The following is a 12,786-nucleotide window of genomic DNA, read 5'->3' as shown; positions in this document are numbered from 1 at the left end:
CATGATATACTAAAAAATAGAAAAACAAGTTATAAAACAGTATTTATGAAGTGTTTCTTTTTTTAAAAATAGATGTCTATTTATATTTGTTTATATGCAGAAGCAGGTCTGGAAAGAATATAGGCCAAAATGTTTTCACATCTACTTCAGGGTGGGGGTGGGTGGGGATATGAGCATTTCTGTGCCATTTAAATTTCTTTTATATGAATTATCTATTACTTATACAATTAAAATAAATATTTTTAAAATAATAAATAAATATGGGTCATTTACTGTTACATTTTCTATAACTTCTGAGACTGAAGTATCCAGAGAAGAATAAATTGTTAAACTTACACAAAGGAACTGAAAAAGCTCTAAGGACAAATCAAGAGATTTTAAAAGGAATCCATGCCTCCCCCTTGTGTAGTTAACCTTATTTACAAAAACAATAACTTAAACTAAATGATACTCCTAAATCATATACCTTTTTCTGGGCTGTTTCTTGCTGACTTTGCTTCCTTCTCCTTTGTAGGCTTGGAAACTAGAGGAGAAGAGGACAACTGCAATTTGTAAAATATTTAAAAAATACCTTTTGAAAGTAAAATAGTATTTTGATAGACTTATAAGCACACATTATTTTCTTCAACAAACCAATTATAGCTAATCTGACCTCCTATCATGAGAAGACAAAGTATTCAAGAACTTTAAAAAGAACACTGCAGGGAAAATCCATATTAAAAAATCTTAGATAGAAGTATATGAATTAATTTATTTCTGGGTGGTATGTGATATTTCCTTCCTTGTGATTTTCTTCAAATTGAATAGTATTACTTCTTTTATTAGGAAAAAAATATACTGAGAGCCAAAAGACTGAGCTAAAAAAAAAAAGACTGAGCTACTAGTCCTAACTGTGGTAAAACCTCATTGAAAAATCTCACACGAGTCACTTCTCCCTTCTGGGCCTCAGTGCCCCCTGTATAATTTAGGGACTTGACTAGATGATTTGTAAGGTTGCTTCAAACCTAATGTTCAAACACCATCATACAGTAACCATACACAAGGTTACATAAGGACTTCTCTCTAAGATACTTCTATTTATGAAAAAGCAGCAAAAGACACAACAATAAGCCCATAATACTTCCAAATTTTGTCTCCAAGACAGACTCATCCCTATCTCCTACACCTACAGTGATTTATAATAAGTATTCACTGTTTGAATAATAGCTATGACCTTCTATCATCAAAGATTCTATTGTCTTCATTGCATTTTAACAAGGCATTTAAAAAGCCTGATACATTTTAGAAATTTCTGATACAAAAGTAGAAGCAAAATGCATTTTCTTTCAAATTCTCCAGTAAACAAGAAATTCCATAAATCAAAATCCAAAATGTAGTTTAGTTACTCAGTCAAATATTTATGGAATACTTACCATGCATTTAGGACTATGCTAAGTGCTATGGCAGCACAAAAGAAGTGTAAGGTATAATTAACTCAAATTTTACTAGTAGTAGCTGGGTAAAGAATGTTTAAACCAGAAAGATGTCTAAGTGATTAATCAGCAAAACAGATATATTCAAAACAGATATTTACCATGGAGTTGACTGAAGTACAGCAATTCTTCCTTGGAAAGTTCATCTCCCTTTGAAGGGTCTTTATACTGCACTTCAGTATAAGCTGCAAATAGATAACCCAGATCATATTTGTAACAATGAGAGACAGAAACAGGTCCTATAATGGATCAATTAAATCTGGGGACAGAGAATTAAACAGAGAGTCCCTGTAAAAGAAAGACATATGAGAAGAAGTATAGAAGTAGTACTACTCTGCTGCTGCTGCTGCTGAGTCGCTTCAGTCGTGTCCGACTCTGTGCGACCCCATAGACGGCCGCCCACCAGGCTCCCCATCCCTGGGATTCTCCAGGCAAGAACACTGGAGTGGGTTGCCATTTCCTTCTCCAAAGCATGAGAGTGAAAAGTGAAAGTGAAGTCGCTCAGTCGTGTCCGACTCCTAGCGACCCCATGGACTGCAGCCCACCAGGCTCCTCCATCCATGGGATTTTCCAGGCAAGAGTGCTGGAGTGGGGTACTACTCTACTGTATAGCAAATATTTTAACAAGAAGTATTTGATCACTTTGAATTCTCTTATTTCTCCAAATTACTTGCTTTTTAACAGTTTTCCAAAAGCCATTACAAATTGAAATTTAAAAATATGACACTTGGGAATCTCTGAAAATGTGACCACAGTCATCTAAAAACATCATTAATAATAAGGAAAACATGAAACTGAGTGCTGTAACAGATATACAGTGTTTTTCCTATTTTTGATCCTTCTATGGAAAATCATATTCATTCCATTACAATATTAGACAATCTAATGACAAATTTGACTTGACAATGTAAAGTCCTTCACGGTTAAATTATTATTTGATTTGTCTTTGGTTTTTAACACTGTGTTTATGATTTGAGTTTGTGAAGGTTAAACATGACTTTTAGATTTTTGGTGTGGTAAAGAATGGTTCCCAACTATCCTGGGAAGACTTTAAAAGGGACCTCAGGTGTAGTTTTAGACAAATTATAAGGTGCTTTTTTTTTTTTTGGTGAATCACCCTATTTAAGCTAAAAGGTATTTTTGCAATGTTCCTTTAAAGTTTAAGACTAGATTCCCAATTATGGATCAGGCTGGCAAAGGCAGCCTCTTGAGCTCAGAGGGAAACACTTAAGTAGAACTGATGTGGTAACAGTAAGGCAGTATGGTAGAATAGAAAGAAGCCTGCATTTTGGAGTCAAACCTTAGTCTGAATTTCAGCTAAGCAATTTATTAGATATGTTGTCTTCAGCAAATTTAATCTTTCTCTTAGTTTCCATATCGTCAAAATTGGACAGATAATACCACCTTTCAAGGATATCATGAAAATTAAATAAAAGAATGCATATAAATGCCTGAACAGAACAAGTGCTCAATAAAGGGTAGTTTTTGTTTCCTCCTCCAAATGTTTAATATCCCCTGCTGCCCAGTCTCACTTTTCTGAATAATCTGTAGTATTTCACAAGTTTGGCGGTTTGTCTAAAGTTAAATTCTACTGTCTAATGACAACAACAATAAAAATTCAACATTATGCCAATATTCAAATGATAGACAGTTCTTACACATAAACTACTTATTAAATTGACTGACCACTAACAGGAAGGAAACCTATGAACCTATCTGTTACACAGAATCTCCTCTACAGATTTCAGTGTAACTATATATTAGCAAAAATATTGCTAACGTGATCCACAGGCCACAATTAAGCAACGACCTTATACCATATGGAAAATTATATTATTCGTTAAAATAGAACGATATCTGTAATTATACTTGTTAAAAAGTATAATTGATGTATAGAATCAACTTCTATACATCACTAACAACTATTAAACTCTTACCTGGAGAAATATGCAGCTTAAAAAGCAGCTTAAGCTTCTCAGTAAAACTTCCATTGTACATTATGTCTGTTCAATAAAATTAAATTGCAAATAATCACAGCCAAAGAACATTCAATCAATTACAGCAACACAGATTAATTAAGACACAGATATGAGCTAGGATTCAGAAACCTTCTGTTACTTAAACTATCAGTTAACCAACATCCAGTAGGCCAGATTCTCTCCCTGAAGTATATAAGCAAAATAAAGGGATAAATAAAATGCTCTCTTACTGAACTCTCTCCCCAACCCCAATCTAAAATTTACTTTTTCTTTTGAATGCTTCATCAGAGGAGAGAACTCCTCTTCAAGGGGGAATCCCTAAGAAAGCACATTAGGGTGTCTGGAAAAGCAAAGGAACGATATAACTGGTGGACTATCTACAGGCACAAAATGTTTGTTGACTATTTCTTTACCACTTTTGTAGGCTATGTGATTGCATTTTTACTGAGGTAGAATATCCTCCTGAAGAATCCATATGCCTAAAGGTGGGGAAATCAGGACATTATCTTCCTTCATGTTAATCATTAAAACAACCACATCTAACAGCTTGTTTTTTTCTGGGAGGGTTGGGGCAAGATGAGATGAAATATTTAGATTTAGTAACAAACAAAGAAAATAGTCCAGTTATTGCTAAAGCTGGAGATAGTGTAAATCAGGCTGATAAAATCTGACTAAATTGGCAATGACAGGCAGTACTAAGTATTTCTAGGGGTACCTTTATTTTTCTGCTTTAAAAAAGAAAAGTTATTGGACATCATCCTACCAATTGCAGAGGAGAATTCTTTGAAGTTGATAAGGCAGTCGGAGTTTTCATCCAACAATCTGAATGTCCATAAAGCTAGGGAATCTCTATTTGCAGAATGAGCCCAGGGACTCAACAAGTGATACAACACTCTGAACTGCTGGCAGTCAATCTGATACTGCTCCAAATATGGCAGACTGGGATCATGGTGCTTCAATACTGGAGAACTCAAACACCAATAATAAGAAAAAAATAACTCTTTCTATTTAAAAAATGGGAAAAAAGACAAAAGTCATTAAATCAGAAAATGTAACTTCATAACATTTTTTAAAATCTGTCTACTAAAATAATTAAAGATAAAATAGTTGGGTGGTTGTGGTAAAATTCTGCTAAGAATATTATTTTTCATTTAAAGAAGGAAAAGAGTACCTTAAAGATGACATAAAGTTCATCCAGTTCATGAAGGCTCAACTTCACGTCTTGTGATACAACACGCAACTTTAAAAAGATTAAAAGCAATTCAGAATTTAACACCTTGGTATAGAAATTGTCTTTGAACCCATTTAGAAAACTCCCTCTGCCAGAATACAATATTTTAAACTTTAAGGAATAACAAAAGGTAAATGTACCTATTTTTGTCCTTTAAAAAAGCTGTGCATAGAGTATAGTTCAATTCTACTCTGATATGTAATTTGACCTTTGTCTCTTCGTACACAGAGATAGCCACCAGAAGACAGCCAGTTAATATCTGTAAATATTAACTTGGATCATCGAAAAAGTAAGAGAATTCCAGAAAAACATCTATTTCTGCTTTATTGACTATGCCAAAGCCTTTGACTGTGTGGATCACAATAAACTGGAAAATTCTTCAAGAGATGGGAATACCAGACCACCTGACCTGCCTCTTGAGAAACCTGTATGCCGGTCAGGAAGCAACAGTTAGAACTGGACATGGAACAACAGACTGGTTCCAAATAGGAAAAGGAGTATGTCAAGGCTATATATTCTCATCCTGCTTATTTAACTTATATGCAGAGTACATTATGAGAAATGCTGGGCTGGATGAAGCACAAGCTGGAATCAAGATTGCCGGGAGAAATATCAATAACCTCAGATATGTAGATGACACCACCCTGATGGCAGAAAGTGAAGAAGAACTAAAGAGCCTCTTGATGAAAGTGAAAGAGGAGAGTGAAAAAGTTGGCCTAAAGCTCAACATTCAGAAAACTAAGATCATGGCATGTGGTCCCATCACTTCATGGCAAATAGATGGGGAAACAGTGGCTGACTTTATTTTTCTGGGCTCCAAAATCCCAGCAGATGATGACTGCAGCCATGAAATTAAAAGAGTTATGATCAACCTAGACAGCATATTAAAAAGTAGAGACATTACTCTGCCAACAAAGGTCCATATAGTCAAAGCTATGTTTTTTCCAGTAGTCATGTATGGATTTAAGAGTTGGACTATAAAGAAAGCTGAGCACTGAAGAATTGATGCTTTTGAACTGTGGTGTAGGAGAAGACTCTTGAGAGTCCCTTGGACTGCAAGGAGATCCAACCAGTCCATCCTAAAGGAAATCAGTCCTGGGTGTTCATTGGAAGGACTGATGTTGAAGCCGAAACTCCAATATTTTGGCCACCGGATGCGAAGAACTGACTCGTTTGAAAAGACCCTGATGTTGGGAAAGATTGAAGGCAGGAGGAGAAGGGGACAACAGAGGATGAGATGGTTAGATGGCATCACTGACTCAATGGACATGAGTTTGGGTAAACTCCAGGAGTTGGGGATGGACAGGGAGGCCTGGTGTGCTGCAGTTCATGGGGTCGCAAAGAGTCAGACATGACTGAGCAACTGAACTGAACTAACTGAAATATAAGCCACAGTATTCTATGTCTTTTTCTACATAGGCGATTTGTGAAGTCACCCTGTGGGGTTGTCATTAAAGACTTCAAAGGCACTGGGAGATGTACATTCCCTCTTTGTGCCAAAAAAATGTAACCCAAGAATGAATAATCTCAGAAAATATGCAATATCATTCTACTCCAGGAAGAATAAGCACTGATGGTTACAATGATTTTGGTATTTAAGACATTTTAAAGCAAGGGTACGAGGCACGATACTGGATGCTTGGGGCTGGTGCACTGGGACGACCCAGAGGGATGGTACAGGGAGGGAGGAGGGAGGAGGGTTCAGGATGGGGAACACGTATATACCTGTGGTGGATTCATGTTGATATATGGCAAAACCAATTCAATATTGTAAAGTTAAAAAATAAAATAAAGAAAAGCAAAAAAAAAAAAAAAAAAAAGATTTAAATCCAAAAAAATAAATAAATAAATAAAGCAAGGGTAAAGATAAAAGGCTAGAATTAATGAAACAGGAGTAACTAAAAAAAAAGTATACTTCATAAATAAAAGAGTTTGTAAACTAAAAAAGTAAAATAAATATCTGGCAAGTTTGATAAAAGAAAGCATGAATAAATATCCTTGAGAAGTAAAAGAATACTATAAACATAGACATATAAATTATTGTGTCCAGCATATAGAAAGTAACATTAATTATCTGTTCAATGAATTCCACAAGCTGTAAAACAACATGTCTGAAAGTCTAGATGAAATGGGTAATCTCTATAAAAATATAAATGACTAAAATTAACTCAGAAAGAACAAGTTCTGAATAGACAGAACTGAAAAGGTAATCAAATGCCCACCAAAGGCAGCAGATCCAGATGGTTTTACAGGTTCATCTCAAACTTTCAGGTACTGGGTAATTTCTATGTGGTTTAAACTATCCCAGCACATAGAAAAATATGATTTGTTCAAAACTCCATTCTATGACTAGAGTCCAATTCTAATATGAAAAAATAAAGTTAGCACACACACACTGTAAGTCAATGTCACTTTAACATATGTAAAGAACCTAGCTAAACTATTCAGGAAAACTATCAAAGCAGAATATTAAAAGAATAACACAACACGAACAAATAGGATTCATCTCAAGAATTAAACAGAAGTTCAACCTAGGAATTCTTTAATGTACTTTACTATATTAATAAAGTAGAAAAATTTATAATCTCAAGATACAGAAAAGTTATTTGATCAAAGTTAACACTCAATATTGATTTTTTAAAATGTCCCAAATCTTTTTTTTATGATTTTATTTTATTTTTTAACTTTACAATATTGTATTGGTTTTGCCATATATCAACATGAATCCGCCACAACCTAAATGAAACTACTAAATTTGATTAAAAAGAGTCCTTCAAAAATTAACAGCAAACATCATACTTAATAAAATACTAGAGGCACTTCTATTAAATTCCAGAATGAGACAAAGAAGCTTGCTTCTACTGTTATTATTTAATACTTCTCTGAAGATTCTACCCACTACAAGAATACAAATAAAAATCTAAAAGAGGTATACATATTAGGAAGGGTCAAAACTCTTAAGCCTAGAAAAGATATGCCTGTCTATTCAGAAATTCAACTGAAAAAAATCAGAATTAATGAGAGTCAGTAACACAGTCATTAAAAAAAGCAACATGTACTAATCAATAGGTTTTATAAATACTACAATAAATGAATTAGAAAATATAAAGGAAAAAAAGGTCTCATCCATATTAGTAACAAAACCATAAACTACACAGGAGACAAACCCAACAATAAATGTGTAAGATCTATATGATAAAAATAATAAAATTTTACACTAAAGGACATTTAAAAAGACATAATTCAAATGGATTTTAAAAAGGGCTTCCCTGGTGGCTCACTGGTGAAGAATCTGCCTGCCAATGCAGCAGACGCAAGAGACCCGAGTTCTATCCCTGGGTGGAGAAGATCCCCTGGAGTAGGAAATGGCAACCCACTCCAGTATTCTTGCCTGGAAAATTCTATGGGCAGAGGAGCCTGGGGGGCTACAGTCCATGGGGCCACAAAGAGTCAAACATGACTGAGTGACTAAGCACATACCAGATTTCAAAATGGATTATAAAGCCACAATAATTAACAGTGTGGTGTTATAGGGAAAAAAAGAAACTCCAGAAATAAATCCATGTATGTATATAAGTATTTAGCATATGAAAAAGGCAGAGTATAGAAAGGATGGACTATTTAATAAATGGTATTCAAAAAATTGATTGTTTCAGCTGGAAAAAATACTATTAGAATCCTGTATCACACTATTAACAAAATGTATACTTTAGGTGTATTAAAGATCTAAATGTTTAAAAAAAAAAAAAAAAGCAATACCAGTATTAAAAGCTAGTATGAGAAACTGTGTTTATAAATTATATAATTTCATATGGGGAAGGCCTTGCTAAGTTTGACATGAAACCCACACAATATGAAGAAAGAGATTTGACTACATAAAATTTTGAAACTTACACACCCTGAAATACATCATAAAAAATTAAAGAAACAAGACTGGGGGAAATATTAGCCACAAATATAACTGACAAAGAATTAACACCAGTAATATTTTTTAGTAACTAGTGGGAATGTGGGGAAAAGGGCATTTTTACATACTGTCAGTGGGATTATAATTTGATACAAATCTTTTAGAAGACAACTTAGCAGGACTTGTCAATTTTTAAATGGGCACACCCTTTGACCCAGCTGCCGCTTCCAAGAATCCACCTTATAGAAATATTTTTACAAATGTGTAAGATTAGAAATACAGTTGACCCTTGAACAACATGGGGGTTAAGGGTGCTGACCTTCCACACAGTCAAAAATCTGCCTATAGAGCTTCCCAGGTGGCTCAGGGGTAAGAAATACACCTGCCAGTGCAGGAGACACAGGTTTGATCCCTGATCCGGGAAGATCCCAGATGTTAAGAACAACTAGGCCCGTGTGCCACAACTACTTAGCCTGTGCTCTAGAGCCCAGTAACTGCAACTTCTTAGCCCACATGCCACAACTACTAAAACCTGAAAGCCCTAGAGCCCATGCTCCACAAGAGAAGCCACTGCAATGAAAAGCCCACACACCACAACTAGAAAAAGCTCACACACAGCAACAAAGATCTAGTAGAGTCAAAAATGAATAAATTAAAAAAATCTGCATATAACTTTATAGTTGGCCCTTCACATCCATGATTCCACATCTGCAGATTCAACCAACCATGGATCCTATAGTACTAAAGTACATGTTCATTGAAAAAAATCCACATGTAGGTGAATCTGCACAGTTCAAACCCATGTGATTTAAATAAGGTATTACTTGTAAGAGCAAAAAAAAAATAAAATGTAAGGGGGGTATACATATTAAATGCATATCAACAAGGAATAGGTAAGTCAAGTATAGCATATCCATACTGTGGTATACTATTCAGCGCATTAAGAAAAGTGAGTTATACAATGATATGCAATGACTGTGATATATTTCTGAGTGAAAAAAGTAAGTTACAGAACATGCAACTAAATGGTATGATCTCATTTGGAAAGCTATATTGTCCCTCTCACCCCTTCCTTACATACATAGACGTGTATGTCTATAGATATTTAGAAAAAAGGTCTGGAAGGATACATGCCAAATCATTTTAAATGTTGATTACTCCTAGAGTAGGTAAGTTTTACTTTTCTACATTTCTATATGTTTGAATTATACATAATGAATACATATTCAGAAATGTTAATTTTCCCAGATTTGTATATCTGATGACTTAACCTTTAAGCAAGTAGGTTTACAAAAACAATATATTCTCATGATAAAAGCTTGAACAGTACAGAAGATTCATGTGCATGTGTGCATGTTCAGTTGCTAAGGCATGACTGACTCCTTGCAATCCCATGGACTGTAGCCCACCAGGCTCCTCTCATTCATATGTGTGCGTGTTCAATTGCTCAGTCGTGTCCGACTCTTTGTGACCCCATGGTCTGTAACCCACCAGGCTTCTCTATCCGTGGAATTTTCCAGGCAAGAATACTGGAGTGGGTTGCCGTGTCCTACTCCAGAAGAATTCTTTCAACAAAGTAAAACGCTCCCTCTTTCAACCAGCAATCTATTAATCCCACTCACTAGAGGCAATCAATATTAACAGCTTCTAATGTAGTCATCCAAATATTAAAAAAAGTACTTAAAACACATTGTTTTATACCTTTTTTTGGGGGGGATTTAAACATTTTTTATTTTATCATCCATCAGTTCCTAAGGACAGTTTAGGGTGACTTTCTCTCGTGGTGTTTGTATTTTAACAAACGGAACTGTTTAAGTCAAACAAATTAATCTCTCATGGTTTGTTTTATACCTTTTATACTTTATCTTGAGTATCCAACGATAATAATATATATTAGCAACCTAGACTATTATGTAGGTCAGCTGTTCTTGATAAAGTACATCACAAATATGTTATGCTTAAATGCCAACATCATAGCATTCAATATTAAAGGTCAAATAATACAAAACATGTTGGAGAAATCAATATGCTTCAACCAGAAGAAAATCGCTTATTTCCTCTCAAAAAATTTACAGTAAGCTAAGCTGTGACAAGACTCTAGCTCAAATGTATAGTTATTCTATTTTCTTCACATGAAATGATAATTTTTTAAAAGAAGTTGAGGAAAAAAAAAATGTTATTCCTATTGGTTTGCCCCATTTGGTGGATACTTACCACATTCTGCTTTGTCGTTTCCTCTAGGGTCTGTATCACATACAACCTGTTTCGACAGCGCATGCTGTGTATATTTTCATAGCGAATATTACCATATTTCTGTAAGAAATATGATTTCAGTGGATACTCATTCATAATAAATACCCACTTCTCTTACAGTTGAATTTCATCAGATTCAATTCTCAGAAGCTTTGGTTCTATTTCTAGTTATTTTCCCAACTTGTTCAGTGATTATGCAAATTTTCACCTCCCACATTTCAGTTTTTCTATATATTCACAGGAGAGCATTCCATCTACTATGGGCCTAGACTAAGTACAAGAACACTGGTAAAATTCTTAGGCTCTAAGAAGAGAATATTTTTCACCTTTAAATATAGTGATGAATATTTGTGAAATCATGTGAGTAATTTCATTTAATGAAAAGCAAACTGAAGCAGAGGAAGCTATATAACTGAGGAACAGTTCACAGAACTCATTTTTAAAGTGAAGTCAGATTTTAAATTACTACATCTTTACTTGTATTATTATCTAGAGATACAGCTATAGTATCTATCATTTTAAATACGCTATTTAATTATATTTATGGAATAAGAAAAACTTACCTCATTAGATTCTCTAATCAAATCTGTAATATCCACTCTAATCTGACTGCTTTTTTCATCACTTACATTTGAACCCTGCTGCACACTTGAAGGCAGTGGGCTATCCTTATTAGTGACATTGTTGAAGAACCTATCCAAAAGTGACAGTAATACAGAATTAGTAGAAGTATGCAGAGAAAATTACAACTAATTTCTCCCTAGATAGTCAAAGGTTAATTTCAACTGAGAGGACAAGAGACAGTTTGATGAAGAAGTAGAATTTAAAGATGGTTGGGAATTAGGAGGACATGGGAGTGAGAGATGGGATGGTGATGAAAAGACTTCAGAGGTAGACTTACTAGGATGGAATTTAGGGCATGTAGAAGCATTTAGGGAGAAATAATTTAAGAAAGATATATTGAAGCCTTAACATTGAGAGTTCTAAATGCCAGAGTGAGGTGTTTATACTTTATTCTGTACATAAATGGGATCTGATGCATCATTACAACAGTTACCCAAATATTCATATATTCATTCATTTAACATATACACAGTGTATACATACACACACACATCTCCATATATGTGCTTTAATACAAAATAGAATTCACAGAAAAGGCACCAGGAAAATAAAGCTCAGCCTATGCAATTGAAAATACCTAAAAACCAGAACAATTTCCCCCACTGTATATTTAATATTATCAACCAACTTTCCCCCCTCAAATTACTCTTACACACTTTATAGCTCAAACAGGGACTATGAAAGTCTCAGCATATTGAATCAACAATATTAGTGTACATGTGTATATAACCTAGCAGTTTCCTTCAAACTGATTTTTGTTATATTCTATTTGGAAACAGAGGAGTGGACTTTAGGACTAGCTTTCTCATTCAACTAGCTAGCTTTGTGACTTTGGGCCAATTATTTAATGTTTCTAGGGATCAGTTTCTTCACCTATAAAATAAAGGGCTTGAGCAACATAATCTCTAAGGGGCTCTCCATATTTAAATGTTATGGTTCTCACATTACCTATTTAAAGCTGTCACAGCTTCAGCATCATCTTTACATGCCAGCAGTTTGTCTAAGTTATAGTCAAGTATTGCCAATCCCAGTTGTAAAATGGCCTTTATTCCATCATAGAAGAAACAGTCCACCACATTCACTGCACTTTCAATAGGTAGCACACTAATAAAAAGTGTGAGGAACCATGAGAGAGAAACTGAGGAAAAGAATGTCATATCAGTCATATGTTCAGTCAGCTGGGGAAGGTGATCTCTGATAAGTTCTTCAAAGACTGCCTGATCCACCAAGGCACCTGGAGAACATAAAAAGAAATTTAAAAATGAACACCTTTCAAAAGGACTTGTTTTCAATACCTTCCCACTACTATTAGTAGGCTGA

General features: G+C 34.6%; 1 protein-coding gene across 4 annotated transcripts in view; it reads right to left on the bottom strand.

Annotated features, from left to right (window-relative positions):
- Positions 1–12,786, bottom strand: part of TBC1D8B (TBC1 domain family member 8B) — a 75,241-nt gene that overhangs the window by 6,390 nt on the left and 56,065 nt on the right. For all 4 annotated transcript variants that reach the window (XM_055563190.1, XM_055563188.1, XM_055563191.1 and 1 more), the window contains 8 exons: positions 12,415–12,700; positions 11,406–11,535; positions 10,804–10,902; positions 4,623–4,691; positions 4,215–4,455; positions 3,410–3,475; positions 1,574–1,657; positions 467–523 (listed from right to left, as the gene is read on the bottom strand). In XM_055563190.1, the coding sequence (XP_055419165.1) occupies positions 467–523; positions 1,574–1,657; positions 3,410–3,475; positions 4,215–4,455; positions 4,623–4,691; positions 10,804–10,902; positions 11,406–11,535; positions 12,415–12,700 (1,032 nt within the window). The remainder of the gene's footprint in view (positions 1–466; positions 524–1,573; positions 1,658–3,409; positions 3,476–4,214; positions 4,456–4,622; positions 4,692–10,803; positions 10,903–11,405; positions 11,536–12,414; positions 12,701–12,786) is intronic.

The sequence above is a fragment of the Bubalus kerabau genome, chromosome X (assembly GCF_029407905.1).
Source record: "Bubalus kerabau isolate K-KA32 ecotype Philippines breed swamp buffalo chromosome X, PCC_UOA_SB_1v2, whole genome shotgun sequence".
Taxonomy (NCBI): Eukaryota; Metazoa; Chordata; class Mammalia; order Artiodactyla; family Bovidae; genus Bubalus; species Bubalus kerabau.
The sequence above is the reverse complement of the archived record's forward strand: the minus strand, read 5'-3'. Positions and strand labels throughout refer to the sequence as shown.